Here is a 23,933-nt window from a genome sequence, read left to right on the forward strand (position 1 = left end):
TAGCCAAGAAATGGGGAGGGGGGGGGGGGGTGTCCTCACTGCTGCAAACCAGGTTTCCTGAAGGGCAATGCAAAAAGCTGTTGTAACACGTAAGAGTTGTCCTAACTCAGTCAGGTGGGGGAAAAACCACCGCAATTCCACTGGCGGATGACACTTTCTGTGGTCTGAGAAGGCATGAAGTCACCAAGGAGGCATTTACGCCTCAGGGTCACCTTCAACCACATGCTGAGGGCTCGTTGCCTCTGTGCCCATTGGGTCTGAAGCTCTGGGGGGATCAAAGTCCTCAGGGGATACGAGGATCTCCACTCTCATCTTTAGAATTGGAGGCTGCTGGAACCTGTGGTGTGGGATTCACCGGAATCTCTTTCTTCTTGTCAGGCTGCTTCTTTCTGATCTCTCACTTTTCATTTGGTTTCTCTGGCTGGGAGGGTTTCTCTGAGTGTGTGCCAGGAACCAATGATGATCAGAAAGCCCTATGATCAGCACTGTGTGGCTCCTTCAGCCATTAGCTGGTGTCCAGCTTCACTGCAGCAAAAGCCTTAGAAGTCTTAAAACCTTCTTCCTTGAGAGAGAAGTCTGAGGAGGCTGTTGCTTCTCTGGCCAAGATGTGAAGACGTGGGGACCAATGTCCACATGGCTGGGGAGGGGAGAGGGGGTTGCTCCCAAAGAAGTAGTTATGGGGCTAATGGAAGGAGACGTGCCACCAAGCAATAAGGGGGCAGGTGTAGTCTGGCAGCCCTGAGGGCCTACTGTTTGAGGTATAGCAGGTGTGGTTACTGTTTCCAGAGTAGGCAGCACCACCATCGTAGCTACAGCATAGGAGATCACGCACACAGGGTTTAGGCAGTCATATTTCTGTTTCGCCTTTGTATAGGACAGCCTGTCCACAGTCTTATAATTCCATTATTTTCCACTCTTTCTGAAATACCGCACAGTCCAGCGAACAGGGAGAATGGTGCTCTCCGCAGTTGACACAAATAGGAGGAGGGTCACAAGGAATGTTCATGTGTGTGGACGTCTGCAGTCACATCACAAGTGACCATGGTGGCAAGTTGGATGGAGCAAGTGTCGCAGATGAAACGCAACACAGTGAAGTGGCCACTGCTAGAAAATATTCTGGAAACCTTGGATAGGGGTAGGGAACCTACTTTCAGGAACAGAAGAACAAGAAGAAGTAACTGACAAAATTTTCAGGTTCACTCTAATGGATAGTTATGACAAACAAAGACATGTGGTGAAGAAGCTATCCTTATTTGACCACACATGTAATAAATTTGAGGTTGAAATGGGTGTTAAGCAGACCATGGCTTACAGAAATCCAAGGAAAACACCTAAACTCACTCCTATCTGAAGTCAGTATTTGATAAAGAACTCAGCAGATTTTGAGGAAACGGCACACACAGTGACATCTGCCATTAAGACCTAGGTGAAACAGAAATCTGGAAGTGCAAAGGAAGCAAGTAAGAAGGCTGTTCAACCTAGCAAAGAAGAAAGGACAATGGGCAAAATATCAGGAGTTGCTTGTCAAATACAACCTTGCGACCAAGCAAGTGAAGATATCTTATCTTTTTGATGAACAATACCCGTGAAGAAATAAAATGATATAATGAGTTAATAAATACACTACTGGCCATTAAAATTGCTACACCAAGAAGAAATGCAGATGATAAAAGGGTATTCAGTGGACAAATATATTATACTAGAACTGACAAGTGATTACATTTTCACGCAATTTGAGTGCACAGATCCTGAGAAATCAGTACCCAGAACAACCACCTCTGGCCGTAATAACGGCCTTGATACGCCTGGGCATTGAGTCATACAGAGCTTGGATGGCATGTACAGGTACAGCTGCCCACGCAGCTTCAACACGATACCGCAGTTCATCAAGAGTAGTGACTGGCGTATTGTGATGAGCCAGTTGCTTGGCCACCATTGACCAGACGTTTTCAATTACTGAGGGATCTGGAGAATGTGCTGGTCAGGGCAGCAGTCGAACATTTTCTGTATCCAGAAAGGCCCGTACAGGACCAGCAACATGCAGTTGTGCATTATCCTGCTGAAATGTAGGGTTTCGCAGGGATCGAATGAAGGGTAGAACCACAGGTCGTAACACATCTGAAATGTAACGTCCACTGCTCAAAGTGGCGTCAATGCGAACAAGAAGTGATCGAGACGTGTAACCAATGGCACCCCATACCATCAATCTGGGTGATACGCCAGTATGGTGGTGACTAATACACACTTCCAATGTGCTTTCACCGCGATGTCGCCAAACACGGATGCGACAATCATAATGCTGTAAACAGAACCTGGATTAATCCGAAAAAATGACATTTTGCCATTCATGCACCCAGGTTCGTCACTGAGTACACCATCGCAGGCATTCCTGTCTGTGATGCAGCGTAAAGGGTAACCGCAGCCATGGTCTCCGAGCTGATAGTCCATGCTGCTGCAAACGTCGTCGAACTGTTCGTGCAGATGGTTGTTGTCTTGCAAACGTCCCCATCTGTTGACTCAGGGATCTACATCTACATCTACATCCATACTCCGCAATCCACGTGACGGTGTGTGGCGGAGGGTACCCTGAACACCTCTATCGGTTCTCCCATCTATTCCAGTCTCGAATTGTTCGTGGAAAGAAGAATTGTCGGTATGCTTCTGTGTGGGCTCTCATCTCTCTGATTTTATCCTCATGGTCTCTTCGCGAGATATACGTAGGAGGGAGCAATATACTGCTTGACTCTTCGGTGAAGGTATGTTCTCGAAACTTTAACAAAAGCCCGTACCGAGCTACTGAGCGTCTCTCCTGCAGAGTCTTCCACTGGAGTTTATCTATCATCTACGTAACGCTTTCGCGGTTAGTAAATGATCCTGTAACGAAGCGCGCTGCTCTCTGTTGGATCTTCTCTATCTCTTCTATCAACCCTATCTGGTACGGATCCCACACTGCTGAGCAGTATTCAAGCAGTGGGCGAACAAGCGTACTGTAACCTATTTCCTTTGTTTTCGGATTGCATTTCCTTAGGATTCTTCCAATGAATCTCAGTCTGGCATCTTCCTTACCGACGATCAACCTTATATGATCACTCCTAATGCGTACTCCCAGATAATTTATGGAATTAACTGCTTCCAATTGCTGACCTGCTATTTTGTAGCAAAATGATAAGGTATCTATCTTTCTATGTATTCGCAGCACATTACACTTGTCTAAATTGAGATTCAATTGCCATTCCCTGCACCATGCGTCAATTCGCTGCAGATCCTCCTGCATTTCAGTACAATTTTCCATTGTTACAACCTCTCGATACACCAAAGCATCATCTGCAAAAAGCCTCAGTGAACTTCCGATGTCATCCACAAGGTCATTTATTTATATTGTGAATAGCAACGGTCCTAGTACACTCCCCTGCGACACACCTGAAATCAATCTTACTTCGGAAGACTTCTCTCCATTGAGAATAACATGCTGCGTTCTGTTATCTAGGAACTCTTCAATCCAATCACACAGTTGGTCTGATAGTCCATATGCACTTACTTCGTTCATTAAACGACTGTGGGGAACTGTATCGAACGCCTTGCGGAAGTCAAAAAACATGGCATCTACCTGCGAACCCGTATCTATAGCCCTCTGAGTCTCGTGGACGAATAGCGCGAGCTGGGTTTCACACGACCGTCTTTTTCGAAACCCATGCTGATTCCTACAGAGTAGATTTCTAGTCTCCAGAAAAGTCATTATACTCGAACATAACATTGATCCGTTACAGCCATGCGGAAAAGATGCTTGTCATCTCGACTGATAGTGATACGAGGCCGTTGGGATCCAGCATGGCGTTCCGTATTACCCCCTGAACCCACCGATTCCATATTCTGCTAACAGTCATTGGATGTCCACCAACGTGAGCAGCAATGTCGCGATACAATAAACCGCAATCGTGATAGGCTACAATCCGACCTTTATCAAAGTCGGAAACGTGATGGTACGCATTTCTCTTCCTTACACAAGGCATCACAACGATGTTTGACCAGGCAACACCGGTCAACTGCTGTTTGTGTATGAGAAATCGGTTGGAAACTTTCCTCATGTCAGCACGTTGTAGGGGTCACCACCAGCGCCAACCTTGTGTTAATGCTCTGAAAAGCTAATCATTTACATATCACCGCATCTTCTTCCTGTCGGTTAAATTTCGCGTCTGTAGCACATCATCTTCGTGGTGTAGCAATTTTAATGGCCAGTAGTGTAGATCACAAGTATCTTCTGGTGAGTCCCCTAGACAACAGAAGAAAGTTTTCAAAGTGGGATAGTGATTGCAGTAACTAAGCAAGAGGAAGAATCTGCGAAGGCGTTTGTGTACACACCATGTATTGTCCGACCAGATTTCCATAATGGACTGGCAATAGTGCAAGAGCCACAGCCAACCAATGAAGATTTCGAAATGTACACTAGTGTCCAAAATTAAACCAACAAATCATTATTTCCCCACCCTGTGTCTAATTCACAATATAATCATACAAACTGTCAACCAGATGTCTGTATGATTTTTTTCTGCACAGAGGATGCATTCTGGTGAACGGACAACCATGCTAACAATGATGTCAGGGCACCTATGAAACGAGATAGTGTTTGCTAGGTAGTCCCACACCCACAATCGCTGTGCACACCATCACGGAAGGTGCAGTATGGCACAGAGAAGTTGCCTACAAGACTCTCTGTGGTGGACGGACATAGAAAGAATGGAAGCAGAACAGTCACAAACTGACGTGACCCAAAAGCTTGGAGTAAATCATTCTGTTGTTTCTTGGATGTGGGAACAGTTTCTCGAGATCGAAACTGTATCTCGAAGACCAAGGCAGGGCCAACCACATGTGAATTGAGAAGAGAGGACTGTCATTGGGCTGTAAGGGCACCACCTTAGTACTGCATGGCAACTGGCGTGTGAGCTCTCAGCATCCACTGGATGTGTTGTACCGAGGCAAATGGTAGGCCGAAGACTTTGGAAAAGTGGTTTTTATTGTCAGAGACGTTCTGCATGTCTACCTCTGACACGTCTTCACAGAAAGGAACGTCTAGAGTGGAGTCATCAATACGATACGGGGGCAGTCTAACAGTAGGCCAAAGTTGTTTTCACAGATGAATTCCAATTTAGTCTGGAGATTGATTCTCAATGGATTCATATCTGGAGGGAACATGGGCCACAATTTCGAGACCCAAACAATGTGGAAAGAGACCAATATTGAGGAAGATCCCTAATGGTGAGGGCAGGGATTATATTTACCACTCGAACCCCTATTCATGAAATAGTATGGTGAAATGGCAAGGTTTAACTACTGTCAGGTATTGTTACAAGATCTTGGGACCTCATCTGCATTTGTTGTGAGCTGGTTTGGGACCAGAGTTAGTAATGATGGATGATAAATGCTCGACTTTCTAGGACACGAGTGGTTGATGGTTTCTTGGAAATGGAAGGTATTGCACGCATGGTATGCCCTGCTTGCTCTCTCGATTTGAATTCCATAGAGCATGTCTGGGAAACACTAGGGGGATGGCTTGCATCACCTCATTATCCAGCAACCACTCACATAGGCTGCGAGCACCTCTGCAGGAAGAATGGGCATTACTGCTTCAACATGAGACTGATGACATCATTCACAGCATGTCCCATCGTTGTCAGGCCTGTGTTGTTGCCACAGGGGGTCACACACTATACTGAGCACATTAGTCAATTGTCGGAATATGCGCACAAATCCATTAATTTGGAAGGAATGAAAAAATGTTTGTCTACCATTATGCATGTTGCAGTTGTTTATGTTCTGAACTCTTTGCACAATTTCTACTTTACTATCACCTGTTTATATCATTTTCTGGAAAAGTAAAAGCAACCTCGGAAAATTTCCATTTGTTGCTTAAATTTTGAATACCCTGTGTTTATTCTATAGTTACATTTCCAAATGTCAAGCTGACGTTTACCTTGATATCCTGAGTGACAAAGCTATTGTACTGTTCCCGTAGAAGAAACTGTTTACACAAAGAGTTAAATTCTCATATTTCAAAAATATACGGAATGGAGAAGAGTCATCTTTATTTATTTAATTACATATTGTGCTAAATTCTTCATTGCAGAGAAATAAAAATTTTGTTGAAACCAACTGTGATGTCACTAAGTGGAGTGTGCCCGTTGAGTATCCAGTGATGACATAACCCAGGCTTGTCCAAATTGTGCCCCTGGGGTGCTAGCACCCACAATCATCTGAGGCCAGCACCCCATGCGAATTCAGAAGTTGTTGCAGTGGCGCGTCCACACTATTTAAACCCGAGTGGGAAATTAATTTCTTTTGTACTGCTGTCGAAAATCATGTCAAATGTTTATTATGTCATCAGAACCTCACGTATTTAAAAATGTACTCGATTGAATGATATTAGTCACAAAGATCAGATCAAAAATTTGTCACAAAAGGAACGCCAATCAAAGCTTGAAGAACTGAGAGAAAATTTCAAGCAGCATTGCAGAGAAGTGTTTCCTATTGTATGACTGTTTATTATTGATAAAGATCATAAATGAAACTACATTTTACAATCTTATAGGTCACTTAGCAATGTGCCAGTTATCAAATAACAATTTGCCAGCAACAAGGAACATTTCTTTTCAGTTAATTTTTGTATCTGGGTTGCATTAAATCACATCTCTCAGACATAAGAAAAAGCTTCAGGTGCATTATTTTTTGCCTCTCTCTGAAAAACCGTCATGAACGCTCTCTCGGATAGCAAAGTGTCATTAAGAGTCACTCTCTGTTTTTGTGTAGTTGTGGTTTGATGGACTGGAAAACATATGTTGTAGTTTGATCTATGTTTCCAATTAATTAAAATGCAAACATTCCAATACATAAAAATTTATTTTGTGACCACTTTTCGCTGTCCTAGCTAGTATCTATGACCACTTTTCAGAGGAACTGGGGCGAAAATGCAGCTAAAACCAATCTTTTTTTCACGATAAAGGATGACAGCCAAAACAGTTGCAGGATAAAAATTTATTAAAATTCTTGACCGAGATTTCGGTATATATAAATATACCTTCATCAGAAGTAAAAAATCCTGAACAGGAAGACCTTAGCAAACCTTAGCATCGGAAATGAGAAACACTAGTAACAGTGAAAATTACCAAAGTAATACAGGCATGAAATCTTTTAGTTACTTACTAAAATTACATCATGCAATGGAGATTAATAAAACAATTGGGCCAAAGGCGTCGTCAATAATTAAGACATCATCTCCATTTGTACAACATGCCTGTAGACACAGGGTCAATGCGAACAGTTTAGCACCAGTACTTCGCCTATGAACTACCAAGAAAAGAGTGTGAAAGCAGTAAGCCAGATGGTTTTGCCGAGAGAGGGCACTTATGGTATGTGCCAGATACTCGCACACATTAAACTCCATAGATACATACATAAGTGCATCAAAATTATTCAAAGTTGTGCTAATTCAAATCTTCTGTCTTATTAAATTAAACATATCAGACCATTTAAAAACATTTATGTAAAATAGAAAATATGGAACCAATTTACCTGTGTCCACGTAACATAGGCGGTGAAATACATACTAGCGAAAACAACCAAAATGTTACAGTAAAACGAAACCATCTGTCGTCGTGAATAAAAACATACTAGCCAATTAACCACACATACACATCGAAAATCACAAACAGCAAACATCAAAAATACGTTTTGGCTGTCATCCTTTATTGTGAAGAATTTCAACAGTTGCTGTTCCAGCCATGTTTAAAATCTTGCAATCTTTTTTTGTTTGTTTTTTATTTGGGTTTCAATGAAAGACAATAAATTGTTAAAATGATAAAAGTGTTTTGTAAATATGATTGTACAAAATTAATTGTAAGGTTTTTTTTTTTTCTGTGGTAGGAGCAGCAAACAGCTGGCCAAAGTTTGCACACAAGTTACAAATGCATTTGCAGGTAAACTCTTTGCAGCTGGGAACCTCACAGAGGATTGTGTGGTCGACTCAGTGGTTTGCATTTGTCCAATAGACCTCACAGAAAAATTTGAAAAACTAGTTCTTTCGTCCCAACAAACTGTTGCTCGCTGAGTCAAAGATATGGCCGCAGATATGGAGCAGCAACTAATGGAGAGAGCAGCAAACTTCGTTTCATTTTCTATCACTCTTGACGAGTCCACGGACATTGCGGACATCTCTCAGCTTATCATATTCATTCTGGGTGTTGATGACAATCTGCATGTCACAGAAGAATTCCTCAACCTTATACCATTAAAAGATACAACCACTGGTTTGGATATTTTTCTAGCCATTGAAAATATGTTCAAGTAAATGGGTTTAAAATGGCAATGCCTGACCAGTGTGATAGAATGGAGCACCTCTGTGCTATGAGGGATACATGCTAGATTCCTGGGTTATGTCAAGTAAAAATGACTGAAGTCGGCTGTTCCTTACTCACGGCAGTCCATTGTCTGATACACCACGAGGCACTTTGTGCGAAGATTGTCAACATAAAAAATGTTATGGACACAGTTGTTTGAATGTTTAATTATTTTTGCTCGCATGGACTCCCACATCACCAATTTAAAGAATTTCTGGCTGATATCGAAGCAGAATACCCGGACATCCCCTATCACGCCAAAGTAAGATGGCTAAGCAGGGGGAAGGCGCTTCATCGTCTCCCCCCCCCCCCCCCCCCCCCCCCTTGAGGGGCGAAATCAATACCTTTTTTGAAAGGAAAGGATGTCCAGGAGAATTACTTCATGATCCTAAATGGGTGGCAAATTTGGCTTTTTTGTGTGAACGACCTTGTCATTTAAATACTTTGAACATTTCTCTCCAAGGTGAAAATCATTCTGTTGTTGATATAGTGCAGACGATTATTTTGTGGGAAAAAAAGTAGCGCAAGGAGAATTGTGGGCACCTCTTTGCATTACACAGTGTTAAAGAAGATGAACGGAATGGATAGTGTCTTGAAAGGAGGATATAAGATGAACATCAACAAAAGCAAAACGAGAATAATGGAATGTAGTCAAATTAAGTCGGGTGATGCTGAGGGAATTGGATTAGGAAATGAGACACTCAAAGTAGTAAAGGAGTTTTGCTATTTGGGGAGCAAAATAATTGATGATGGTAAAAGTGGAGAGGATATATAATGCAGACTGGCAATGGCAAGGAATGTGTTTCTGAAGAAGAGAAATTTGTTAACATCAAGCATAGATTTAAGTGTCAGGAAGTCATTTCTGAAAGTATTTGTATGGAGTGTAGCCATATATGGAAGTGAAACATGGACGATAAATAGTTTGGACAACCTGAAGATTAGATGGGTAGATCACATAACTAATGAGGAGGTATTGAATAGGATTGGGGAGAAGAGAAGTTTGTTGCACAACTTGACTAGAAGAAGGGATCGGTTGGTAGGACATGTTCTGAGGGATCAAGGGATCACCAATTTAGTACTGGAGGGCAGTGTGGAGGGTAAAAATCGTAGAGGGAGACCAAGAGATGAATACACTAAACAGATACAGAAGGACGTAGGTTGCAGTAGGTACTGGGAGATGTACAAGCTTGCACAGGATAGAGTAGCATGGAGAGCTGCATCAAACCAGTCTCAGGACTGAAGACCACAACAACAACAAAGAAGATGAGGATTTTTCAGATTATGTTCAAATCATTTACGAATTACAAGAAGAGTTTGAAAACAGAGTTCTGGAGGTAAGTGAGCTCCAACTGGCCTTAGCTATATTTGTTCACCCATTTTCCCTTCGGGCAGAGGATGTTTCAGAAGTGTTACAACTAGAGCTGATTGACCTGCAGTGCCATATCTGCCTGAATGACCACTTTCTTATGCGTAAAGCTTTGGATGACTTTTAAAGCTGTTTTCCACGAGAGAAGTATCTTCTTTTGCACAAGCAGGCGGCCAAAGTTCTCTCAATGTTTGGTTACACGTATATCTGTGAGCACTTTTTCTCCCTTTTAAAACTTGCTAAAACTAAGAACTGTTTACTTCTTAGTGATAAATAATTTGACAAATTCTTTGAGGTTAGCAGGTCCTGGAATATTGTACCAAACCTAGACAAAATCATTTCCTTGAAAAATAAAAATGTGTAAAACATTAATTGTCTTCTTTAACAATGTTGACTGCAAAGATTAAATGTCTTTATAAGCTTAATTCTATTTTTCTTAATAAGTTTTCAAACTTCTTCAAAGAAAATTATTGTGTACAAAACAGGAAACTAAGGATCTAATGTCTAAACTCTAAAAAGGGACACAAAAAGCTGTAGCATGAAGTACAACAATACATATTTACTTGTAGCTACTAACAGTAAGAATGAGATTCTTACCCATTACGTAAATTATTTCTAAAATAGAATATTTATGACACTGGTTCATTTAAGAAATTGATACATCTTTCACAAGACGCCTACTGTACATATGACGAGCATGCAAATGCAATACTAATAGAATCAACCTGTGGGTCAGAAAACTACTAAGCTATTCTTCGATATTGTTTTCTAAAGCTTTACATAGTAATTCTACCACACGAACACTAATTGTTACTTAAACAGTAATGGTTTGCTTGTTTTACCGCTCATCGACCACTTTAACAGAGCTGCATTTCCTGTATTACTTTGTTTATGTTGGATCTGACCACGGGACAGTCCAGCGCAAAGTACCCATCGGGCGCAATTCTTGGATAAGCCTGACATAACCAGTGTCAACACTCAGAAGAAGCTCAGTACAAACAAGTAGGGAGCTCATTGCCTCAGACTGTGTGAGAGAGTGTGTCAGAAACGCCTGATCCAGCACCTTAATAACACTGCAGAGTAGACTTAACACTATCTTTCAGGCTGCAAACTTTGCAAAAAAGAATGCACTGAAGTTCTGAAACTAAACATTATGCAACCAAGAATGCTGACAGCCTCGGAAAATGGGAGCACATCCACCTCCTGGAACGGGGGCATCATGTAATCGTCTGCTATAAAACCCTTTTCTTCCTATCACTCATTCTACAAGTCAGGCCACTATGTCTGCATCACTGATAGCACTGGAAGGCCAGCCCAACTATTTGCAGGATGACGAAGTGCTACCAGCTGCTGCGTCTACTGCTATGACAACTCTGAGAGCTGAATTCCTGCTGGTCACATCTGTGAATAATCAAAGATGAGGGCCAGGCCAATCTTCCATGAATGAAGAACCGATATGCTCCACCTACTGCAGTTGGGTCTTTTGCCTACATGCCCTCATGACAACCGATAATAGGGGCGTGCATATTTTTGGGGTTAAGTGTAAGTGTAGCTATACCCATGAGAGCACTGAGGCTCCGATAGATGTCCATAGCCATGCCAGGCTGCAGAGAGACTCTGGCCCTGATGCTGCCATGGCATGACTTCAGACTATGCCAGGGGCTGAGCCAGCAGACTCCTCACTGGGCACTGATGTGCTAACTTGCATCTCCACGCAAAGCGGGCAGTGCATGGCCACTGCTAGGCCAGACTGGAAAGAAGACAGAGTGATTGTAAAAATCCTGGAAATAATTGACTGTTATGCAAGTGGTATGTTGCCTTGGCACACCACAGGACCACGCCTTCACTCGATTACCCTACATTCAAGTAGGAGGCCACATCTGGCGGGCTCCTACATCTTGATTTCCAGCTTCTACTTTGGAATCTTCAGAAAGCTTTTAGTATCCCCTGTCTATCAAGACATTAAAAAATAACAGAACAACATTTTCAATAGTCAATACTGGATGATTTAAACTTCAAATAATAACCATAAATGCAGGGAACATTACAGTGTGTGTTTTTGTGGTTGAAGAAACTCAGTGGATGAGCCTTCCTCAGCCTGTAAGCTGATTCTGACTTTTAGATTTAAAAAATTATACAATTCACTTTGCTGACCCTGAAAACTCAAGTTACATAAAGCTGTTAAATATTTTTAAGAATGGGTAATTCAATAAGAACATGTGTCACTGGAACAAAGAAAGACAAAAAAAAAAAGTGTAACACACACAAATAATCTTCAGCAAATGAAAAATGGGATGAAAATTTTTATGTTAATTATCTCACAAGTACTTACCTCAGTATACTCTAGAACTCTTTCAACAGATGTAAATCGTGCTTGCATTTCCGATTTCAACTGCATCACATATGGTACAAATGTGCTTACCTGAAAAATGAGGGGGATAAAGAGGATACAAACATAATTCGTAACAAACATACAGCAAGAATCCATTCATATTTTTGTACTATTAACTCATCAACCTTAATTATACAAAGAGGCTAGGAGTTAAAGTGTCTATAATTCACCTACATCTCACATAGTGATCAGGATGACAATATTAAAATGCCCTTTAAATACACTTATTAATAAAAAATCTCACATTTCCTGTTTTGCATATCTTGGTACCATCGCTTTAAACAATGGAAAGTCTAGGTTGGAATAACAGTATGTAAAAAATGGATTGCTACTCGCCACACAAGGCAGTGGTTAGTTGCAGACAAGCATAATGACAATGAATGCTAGAAATATTTAAGCTTTCAGATGAAGTCCTTCCAAAGTAGGAAACACACACACACACACACACACACACACACACACACACACACACACACACACACACACGGCTACCGTCACAAAGGCCTGTCTGCAATTGCCTAAATATTTCTAGCGTTCTTTTACACTGAGCCTGTCTGTGTGTCAACATCTTCTCTAGGTGGTGAGAAGCAAGCTCTTTTCCCAGTTGTTGTAACACAACTCTAATTATTAGTATTTTTCACTCAACACAAATAATATGTTAAATGACTGCTCAAACTGCAAAACATTTTCCAAAATTATATCCATTTTTCACTGATAGTGGCACAGTGGATAGGCCTTGAAAAACTGAACACAGATCAATCGAGAAAACAGGAAGTAGTTGTGTGGAACTATGAAATAAATAAGCAAAATATACAAACTGAGTAGTCCATGAGCAAGATAAGCTACATCAAGGATAGTGTGAGCTCAGGAGCACCGTGGTCCTGTGGTTAGCGTGAACAACTGCGGAACGAGAGGTCCTTGGTTCAAGTCTTCCCTCGAGTGATAAGTTCACTTCTTTTATTTTCGCAAAGTTATGATCTGTCCGTTCATTCATAGACGTCTCTTTCACTGTAGTAAGTTTAGTGTCTGAGTTTTGCGACCGCACTGCAAAACCGTGTGATTAGTAGACAAAAGGACGTGCCTCTCCAATGGGAACCGAAAACATTTGATCGCAAGGTCATAGGTCAACTGATTCCTCCACAGGAAAACACGTCTGATATATTCTATACAACACTGGTGACGGAATATGTGTCACATGACAGGAATATGTTGTCAACCCACCTAACTTGTACACTTGGCGAATGGGTAAAAAGATTCTTCTACCTTGCCCATTTTAGGTCTTCTTGTGGATGTGATAATCACTCCCAAAAAAGTGTGTTTCGATGTTTGTTTAGGTGTAGCATCTGCACACTATGGCACAGTTATCTCGCATTGGACGGACAGATAATAATTGTCTGAAAATAAAAAATTAAATTTTTCACTCGAGGGAAGACTTGAACCAAGGACCTCTCGTTCCGCAGCTTCTCACGCTAACCATGGGACCACAGCGCTCCTGAGCTCACACTATCCTCGATGTTGCTTATCTTGCGCATGGACTACTCAGTTTGTATATTTTGCTTATTTTTTTCACAGTTCCACACAACTTCTTCCTGTTTTCTCGATTGATCTGTGTTCAGTTTTTCAAGTCCTATCCACTGTGCCAACTTCTAACTAAATCTGAGGGGGGTGCGGTGGGGAGGTTCCCTTGTAAGCAACAAACAGTTTATTGGGTGTTCCAACAGAAGTGGTTCATTCGTGAACTGAAGAGGTTTTGGCATGTGACTGTCGTAAGTTAAACTGTTAACAATTTGAAAAGTGAGGGGCTCGGCAGTAAACAATGGCAAAGGACAGTCTGCGAGAAACAAAGATATTAATTGTAAAATGACAGAGATGGCATGTTTCATTCGCATCAGTAAAACGTTCCACAAAAAATCGATAGATGTCACTACTTTGTCAACTTTCAGATTTTCGCTGTTGGCAGCTTTTTCGATTCGTGTGCAAGTAACCAATGGTAAGTGCCTAAAACATGGTGGCAAGTGAGAGTGAAGTGTCCAATGTTTGTGTGAAAAACAAGCTTTTCAGTGAGTTTTTGAACGAGTGTGTAGATGACCTGGATACTTATGACTCTGATAGAGACCCGGATTATGTTCTGAAGATGAAAGAACCTCCAGAGTTGTTGATAATCAGGTAAATATGAATATTTATTTCTGTAAGTAAACAGTGTTAAGTTGCATCCCTTAACATTATTTACATGACAATTTGATACCAATAATGTTAAGAGCCACCCTTAACATTACTTATTGCCACAATAAGAAATCTGTATTAGTTTTCTATGAAGTATTACGGTATCTGTAAATGTAGCTATGTGTTAATACCTAGCCTTTTAACAGCAATCAGTATTAAGTTACGGATCTGTTATTATGGAGTTTCTATATTCCACATGCTCACTTTTTTCAAGATTTTTTTTTCTAGAGATGGTATGTGGGAGAATGTCATATGTTACATAATGAAAACTACAGTGGATGTAGAGTTTTAGGCACTTCATTATTCTTAGAACTGTGCAGATTGTTAATCTTATGACTATGATTTTTTTGTAAGTTCAGATGCTTCTTGGAGGTGGATGTTCCACCGAAGAGACTTGCAGTAGTGACAATGATGAAGCAGACACTAAACATGCTAATAATCAACAGAGCGTACGGAAAGGACGAAAGAGGCTAAAATGTGGCAGTGTGCAAGAGCAGATAAAGAAAAACAGGAATGAAGAAAAGCAGTATACGAAGTACAGAGGTAAGGGTACAGTTGTTGCAGGAAAAAAGATATGCCCACCATGCGAATGCCCTAAAAAATGTTTCCAGCTTATCAAAGAAGTAAATAAACAAAGAATATTCTGAAATTTCTGGGAATGAATTGCTATGATACTCAAAATGCTTGCCTACAAGGTTGAGTGCGATCAAAAACCGTTATCCGAAAAAGATTAAACAGGGGATATCTAGACACAGTGAAACAATTCTATATACAGTGAAAACTGCCAGAAAGGATGTCATTGTTTGCAAAATTGCATTTTTTAACATTCATGGACTTCAGAAAAATAGAGGGTGTGTGGAGAATATCATGAAACAATTGAAAAATGGTTCCATTCCACCTACTTCTGATGGCAGAGGCAAGCAGACCAGGCATCCTAGAAAATATTCAAAGGATGTCATCAATGATGTGAAAGCATTTATTCACAAACTTCCAAGTATAGGAGTCACTACACTTGAAAAGATTCATCGCAAGAGTACTTAAGTATGGAATATTCCATGCAGCTCTGTTATGACAAGTACATTAAGGAACGTCAATCGGCAAGCAAAAGTTCTGTTTCTATAGACAAATTTCAATGAATATTTACCGAGGAATTCAATATAAGTTTCAAGACCTCTAAGATGGACACCTGTCAACAGTGTGATTCAATTTATGTAGCAATCAAGCGTGCTGAGAACTATAAAAATGAAACTGAAATACATTCCCTGTGAATAAAGCAGGAGGGTCACCATCAAAAAGGAGAAGCTGGGGAATCTGCATTACATGAAGCAATGAAAGTAGCAAAATGAGACCAAAATGTTCATGTAATCACGTTCGATTTGCAACAGACACTGCCCACGCCTAAACTGACTACTGGGCCAATGTTTTATAAGCGTAAAATATGGTGCTATAATTTTAGTGTCCATTCTTGTGCAGATATCCAAGGACATCTTTTTCTCTGGGACGAAGCAACAGCTAAAAGGACACAAAGATGTATTTTCAAAAGAATGACATCAAATGTGAAAAGTTGATTGCATTTTCTGACAATTTTGCCAGACAAAACAAGAACTGGACCTTAGTGGCGTTTTGGCTATACCTGTTAAAAGTCTGGTTGTTTCAGATACATCATGCATGCCTTTCCCAAGGCTGAACACAGTATGCTACCTATTGACAGAGACTTAGCGCAGGCAGAGAAAAATGTTATATCACGTTATCAAAGTGTTTACAAACCTGATCACTGGGAAGAATTTCTAAGAACATCCCAGTGAAAGAAGCCATTCAAGGTAACTCATATGACAAGTGTTTCTATGCACTGAAACAGCTGTTCCACCCACCACAAGCATCAACTGCTCAAAGCAAATTCAGTATTAGAAATTGTGCTCGACTTGTATTTTCTGCTGAGCTACAAAGTCCCATGGTAACATTAATGTTTAGTGATACATACAATGGTTGCCTAGAATCTGTTGGCTTATCAAAATGTGGAAGACTTGCAAGCAGTTCTTTCCTGACAGAGCTTAAACCAAAATACTCTGGGCCTCTTCCTATTAAAGGAGAGAAGCTAAGATACATTCTCTCTAGCTTAAAATGGATACCTCCTGTATACTATGATTGGCACAATTCATTCCAGGCAGAAAGAGGTACTGTTAATCAGCAACAAGAAGACAAAGAAGAAAGACAGACAATCATGTACTTAGAAAACAATGGTTTAAGTAAAATAATAATGTTAAGTAAATGCATTGAGAATAAAATGTTTTCACATAAAAAATGTTAAATAAGTGTGTTGAGACTACAATGTTTTGAGTAAATAATGTTAAATACATCTTCCTGAAATTTAGATCCCCCCTCCTCCCCCACGAGTTGATATTACGTACTAAACTGCTGACACAGTGCAATACAGAAATGCTTTACCTGAAAAAAGACTTTGTATGTACTTCAGATATCTTATTTATGAGATTTTATTAAAATATTTGTGGTGCGTTTTCTCAGAACTACTGATTTGGCCCTTACCATTTTTTACTACCGAGCCCTTCAATTAGTGTCTATACATTTTTGATGTTACAGGAACGAACAATGAAAATAGCAAAATGAAAGCTGAACTAATGAAACCTATTTTGAACTGTTAATTCACATGAGATAATCATGGAACACTAACAATATTCAGTTGTGATACCATTTCAAAGACGAGTGAAGCAGCTATCACTACTTTACTGGTGTTAAAGAGTATCTGAAATTCCTTACTTTAACATGGCCCCTTGGCTCAAACTTGCCATTCTATGTCCAACAACTAGTAAGTTATTTCGAGTTTTATACTGCAGATCCCTTACATGAGTAGTTGTAGCCAACAGTGAGAAAAGAACACAGGTTAAATCATCTACCAAAAACCTGGCAGCAGTAGGGCCTATCAGTATCACTCACTTCCAACAACAGAATTCTATAAAATATTCCACATTCCAACATAGTGGTCTAAAACCAAAATAAGCTACTTCATGGCAACCATATATGTAAAGTACGTTGTAAGTCACCATTTTAATACTGTGGGTAAAATAAAGTAGTTTTGTGTCACTATATTGTCTTCTGTATGTTAAGAAACTTAAAATATTTTACTTACAGAGTATAATAGCCATTTGATTCATCTTATTTCTTTAATGACTAGTCTTCCCATCAATAATGAATATTCATTATCCCATTCTAAAGTCTATTTTAACATCATCATACAGTCATCAACAATTTACAATAAAGAACTTACTGCAAACACACAGGACAATGCTAATCCACTCTGAGCTGAAGTCACAGTGTCACGCAGAAGAATAACAGACAATCCCGTAAGTGTGACTATAACCACAGCTATCATGTCCATACGAAATGTGAACCAGCGAACAGAGGACCGAAATATAAGATCAGAAGCTAATGTACGATTTAACTTCAGGCAGAATCTGAAACAAAGGCAACAAATATGGAAATATTACTGCTGAAAACAATTAAATAATAAACTACTTAATAAATTTTAGATTTATCTGATGAGGTAAGGACAGTCACTAGCACAGTTAGAGTGGTCTCTGACCAGTCAAAAAAATTCTCTTGAATTGTGGGAACTGTAGCCGATATCACACATTTCTGCACTACCATTGCCCTTCTCTACTATAGCAGGTACAATCTTTGCCTGGTCTACAATGCTCACTTTATTTGTTTTATCCCGTCTACGTCACAATTTATGACTTTGGCAGAAGATGACAAATATGACAATTTGGATTTTTTTGCATCATCTGTCATTCTATCCCTTTCTAGATCTCCAATTTTCTCCTTCGAGCCCTTTTGTACCAGTTTTCCCCCATAAATAGTGTTATGTAACCTCCAAAAAGAATTTTTTACGTCTCTTACATTTTCATATTATTTTCTGTTTCTTCTCACATTGTATATAGTTTCCTATCATCATACACACTCTTCCAAAACTTATGGAATACATTTTTTACCCACAAAACTTGCTTATGAAATATCATCACCTGAAAGGCACCAGCCATGAAAATGCCCATCTATGGGTACAGTCAGTAAGATACAAGAATCTCTTGATTTTCTCAAGTTTGCCCCCAACAGAAGTATTTCATCTGCCACTTTTCATATTAATTTGGTCATAACAAGCGACACCACTTGTTCAGATGTCTCTCCATAGTTGTACCCTTAAAGAGTTATCGTCTATTTTTCATGTCTTATTTTCAAGGTAAAGAGACCCCATAGCAACCAAGGTATGCCACATGCTACCATTTTCTTATTTCTCTGGAAAATAAGCAAATGAAACCACTATGGGTACTTCTTGTTGTTAGTGCTGAGGCATTCAATGAACATGTATCTACAGAATTAACATATCTAACCTATTTCTCAAATCACTTTACTCTAATGAATACACTAACTATGTACTGGAGAAACAACAGATCTGTGTCAATCATGATCCCACTAGTCAGCAGATAAGTTCCAATTGCAGCACAAGTATTTTCCAAATATAGTAGAAACCCAATATACTGCCGCCTCACATAATGCAGATTCATATAACACAGTATAAAGTATGTCACCTAAAATAAATATCTTTTATGGATGCGTTTTGCACTCTCAGTATATTTTAGAAACTGGAAAAAATCTTATTACAGTCTGCTTGTAGCTTTTCTGCTGTTCAATTTACTGCTGTAACCTTCAAGTTTTCTAAACAATAACCAAAATAGATGAATAATTAAATTCTATCTTTGGTTTGTCTCATCAACATATCAGGATTGTTGCTGCACAGAATCTTTGAATACACATCTCACATTGTGATGCAATCAACAAAATGACTATGCAACATGCTTGGCAACAATCAAAATGGTCACAACCATCATGTGGATCATAAATTATCACTGTCTAGATTTCTGTGTTCTTCTTATTCCTAAGAAACAGAAAGTATATTCTGTGACTGATAAACTAAAAATTATTAATCACGTGAAGAATGGCAAAACTAAACCTAGTACATCAAGTGAGTGTGGTGTAACTGAAGGAACAATCTGGGGGTGGGTGAAAGAAGAGAATAAACTTAGATGCTTTATGAACACAGTTGAAAGTGGTGTGGGAATGGACAGGAAAGGGACTAAACTAGGAAACGACAGTGAACTTGATGAATGCCTTTATATGTGGTTATAAAGAGCAATGAAGGTGGGCCACTTTCTGGGCCAATTATTAAAACTCAAGCTGAAAATTTTAACTCTAATTTACATGGCGTAACTTCCAACGGACGATTTTCAAGATGGAAATGGTGCCATGGAATTCGCCAAATGACCACTGAAAGAGTAGTGAGGTCTTGTCACAGTGAATCACTTCACTGTTTCAAAATTCTACACTAAGTAATGGCAGATAAAAATTGAAATTATTATCTAGCGTATAATTGTAATGAAATGGCACTTTATTATCAATTGTTTCCAACCAGAGCTCTCAATAATAATAACAGGAAACAAGATGGGTCTGAAAATAAATGAAGACAGACTAACTCTCCTCTTTATAATGAATAAACTGGGTAGCCATAAGTCGAAACCTCTTTTAGAAAGCATTTTGTTATTTGGAGTCAGCAGCAATTGGTATAAAATGCTAAAAATCAAATAAAAACAGCCTTGATCATGTTTTCATATTTTTATTATTAGCAAACACTTTCAGCCCTTTCCTCAGACCATCTTCAGGCATTTACCCACCACCAGCAGCCATCAGCAATACCGTTCACTTACATGCATTTCTAGAATGCTTGGATGACATGTTACATTTTCAAGAATTGGTTTCAAGAAGAGTTTGTTCCATCAGTAAGAAAGAACCTATGATCATTTAAGCTGAGAGAAGGTCTACAACTCCTTGATCGTTGCCTAGTTCATCCAACTGCTGATGTGCTGCAATCAGAAGATAGAAAAATTAAAACTCTTTTTGCCAAAAAACAAGATGGCAGTAATTCAACCAGTAGGTCGGGGCATCATATGACCAGTTAAGGCCCTTTATCACCATGAACTGCTCACTTCAATAGTAAATTCAGATGAGGAGACAGAAATGTTATTGAAATTTGTAAATCTTAAGAGTGTTGCATTTTCAGTAAGCCTCGCATGGTTAAGCATCAGTCCAGTCACTATTAGGAATTGCTGGAAAAGTGTTCCATTAAAGAAAATGCAACAGATGAATGCTGTAGTGGCATAGATTAGAGCAGCAGTGACATTCTGTCTGCATGTGATGTTCTACATTGTAATATTGATCTTGAAGACTTGAACCACAAGATAGTTGTCATCAACGAAGAACCAGTTCTGAGGATCATAGATGACAAGGGCATTGGTGATGCTGTTCGCAATGAGAGTAGAGGACTGGGATGATGAAGCTGGAAAAAAAAAGTACAGACGATGTTCCACGTACACGTGAAGTATACGATAATATAAATGAAGTGACTACACGGGAGGAGCGACAGAGTGAACAAAATAAATTGAGTTATAACACTAAGCATATAACAACACAAATAGAGAATCTGTGTGAAATGACTTACCAAAGAAAAATGTCTGACTTCTTTAAAGCAGTAGAACATTAACGCCTGTAACTGCCAGGCAGTGTCACAAATTATCATACTGTAGTTGATAGTGTGCTTTATATACCATATTGAAACTCGTGTTACTTTTTGATTGACATCTAAGTGAAGTTTGTCCAATTGCTGACCCGTATTTGGTTAAGTATCTGAAATGTTTTACTTGTAATGTTCTTTAAATTTAAACACAGTGTGTATAATACTGCATTACGTGGTCTTCCTAAATTTCCATATATCGGGCTTCTACTATATATAGTCTATTCATTGCTGAACATTACCACAACATTTAGGGAGCAGACATACAGGGGTACAACATGAACCAGTATGACCCACCCCTCTCCCCCCTTCCCCATTCCCTCTCTTTTCCCAGTATTTCCTCTGGATCTATGTTCAGGCACCACCAGCTTTTTCTTTGGCTTTGAAATGCTAATGATACCTGTAATATATGGATATATGATAATGGTAAATGATTAATTTCTTGAAATATATGAATTTATTATCTTACATAAGATTCAGCTGGTTCTTTTCAGAGTTTCCAATCCCAATCACAAATATTAAGACATGTGTCAGCAAATACCAGTTTCACACTATGTAAAGCTAAAAAAAAAAAATCAATAACATGTGCACAATGCCCTATCTCTCTGAAAGTTTTCACAGCTTTTTGATTCATAGCTGAAGTATACCTACTCCATACTAACACAAAGTTATTAAAACACAGAGTACTTCGCTATAGAGTATGGCCTGTAACACAATGGCAGTGACCTCAGCCAAATGCCTTAAAACTTTTGCAGCTGTTGTAGAGTGAAAGGTAACTTGGAAGATCCCATCATTTTTAATGTCAGTTCAACTAATTACTACTGTTACCTATCTTTTTTGCAGCCAACTCTTCTTCCATACATAGCTCTTTCTACCACGTTACATTCCTTCATTTACATTTTGTTCTTCTTCTATACACCTGGGAAGAAATCTAAAAAAGTATAATCGGCCTATTAAGAACTCTTCTCACAAAATTCTTGTTCAGTCCATTCCTGATTACTGTTGCCCTATCTAGACTTCTTGCAAAACAAGGACACACTTCATTGGTCTGCATTTCATAGTAAGTTAGACATATTACTACATAATGTGCAGTTACACTGTTAAATTAGTACAATACCATATCAAACGGATAAGAGAGGATGGTTACGAGAAAACAGAGTTTCAAGTAAGTCAGTAGAACTATTAATAAAAAAAGGAAGATAAACTATTAGATATGACTGCTAGCTATAGCACTGATGATCAGAATTCAATGGTAAATAAAGCTGTGCATAATTAAGGAAATACTTGTAGGGATGATCAAGTGACAGCAGAGAATGTACTGCAATTCTGAAATTACTTTAGAGTTGAAGTGTAATAGAGTACTCCTGAATGCCAGTAAAAGAAAAAGCAGCAAACAATTGCTCCTAATAATGCAATAAATAACTACAAACAATGGAGATTCAGGATACAATAACAACCATATTATGAAAAGGGCAGATTGCTTCTCACCTCATAGGGGAGACAACGGGTTACAGAGAGGCACACTGAAAAGACTGCTATTCATTTTCGCTTTCAACCAAAAGGCCTTCTTCCAGAATGGAAACACACACACACACACACACACACACACACACACACACACACACACACACACCAATGGCAATTAAATACACACATTTTGTACAAACCATTAGCCAAAGACTGTTGAATTTTTTTGCTCAAGACGCAATTTGGCTTCACATATTCAGTTATCACAGAGATTGGTTGGTTGTTGGTTGTTTTTGGGGAGAGGAGACCAGACAGTGAGGTCATCAGTCTCATCAGATTAGGGACGGAAGGGGAAGGAAGTCGGCCGTACCCTTTCAAAGGAACCATCCCGGCATTTGCCTGGAGTGATTTAGGGAAATCACGGAAAACCTAAATCAGGATTGCCGGACGCAGGATTGAACCGTTGTCCTCCTGAATACAGAGATTGGTCTCTACTAGCTAAACTTCATATGACACAGTGTAAAACTGAACTTCTTGATGGCAGAAAATGATCGTTGCAACTGGTTCTATACAACAACAAAATTTCAAGCCCTTGCACAGCACAGTGGCAACATCACAGTCTACAGTGTGAAAGTATGCAGGTTTGAATATCGCCAGGTAATAACAATTTTTTTAAATTTTTCACTTTTAAATCTTTACTGAAATGACTGATAATTATTATTTTCAATTAACTAGTTTCAATTTATTTACTTTTTTTAAAAATATTTTGTTGCACCACTTTCATCATCATATTGCCTTTTATTTGCTCTCATTTTTCTTCCTATCATTCTCCTTTCTTTTGAAATCTGCTTGTGTCGCCTATAACCTGTAAATGAGTTCCAACAAGGACTGCTCACTGGTCAGTATCACATCAGCTCACATAGCAAAAGCAAGTAGTTACAGTTCACTTTTAGCACTGAACCTGAATCTTTTTATCGGTGTTGAGTTTCCTTGAACAGGTCAGCTTTGCAAGCCATAAGCAAAGCGAGCATGATTATTAGGTTTCTGACCAACATTCGTATTGCACATCAAGAACAGGTGGTTAGGTTAGGATACAAGTGTAAATTCAGGGCTACAAAACACATTGTCTGCTGCAGTTCAGTCCTCTTTGAATGCTCAAATTCTTTTATAAAGGGGTGATTGGTGTGAGGAATGAGTGCTGGAATAAGAATAACCTACACGACCCACAAACTATACAGATTGGTCTTTTAACTGAAAACAACGAGAATGATTTCAATTACTTTCCATTTGTTTTATTTCTCTTCATATACTGCAGGAATATTGTCACTTACGAGCAAATGTAAAAAAGCTAGCACCAACCAATCAATATGCGATGCCGTGAGTGGGATATCATTACCCACTGTCTGTGGAAGTACCTATGATATTTATAGTCTCAGACTGAAGAAATATTTCAGAGTATCT

At 39.3% G+C, this 23,933-nt stretch overlaps 1 protein-coding gene across 1 annotated transcript in view; it reads right to left on the bottom strand.

The window, feature by feature from the left end:
* Nucleotides 1-23,933, bottom strand: part of LOC126088199 (ATP-binding cassette sub-family C member 5-like) — a 274,779-nt gene that overhangs the window by 26,280 nt on the left and 224,566 nt on the right. Inside the window, exons 21-22 of the mRNA XM_049906328.1 lie at nucleotides 17,652-17,838; nucleotides 12,086-12,175 (exon numbers count right to left, since the gene is read on the bottom strand). Of these exons, the coding sequence (XP_049762285.1) occupies nucleotides 12,086-12,175; nucleotides 17,652-17,838 (277 nt within the window). The remainder of the gene's footprint in view (nucleotides 1-12,085; nucleotides 12,176-17,651; nucleotides 17,839-23,933) is intronic.

This window comes from Schistocerca cancellata, chromosome 1 (assembly GCF_023864275.1).
Source record: "Schistocerca cancellata isolate TAMUIC-IGC-003103 chromosome 1, iqSchCanc2.1, whole genome shotgun sequence".
Taxonomy (NCBI): Eukaryota; Metazoa; Arthropoda; class Insecta; order Orthoptera; family Acrididae; genus Schistocerca; species Schistocerca cancellata.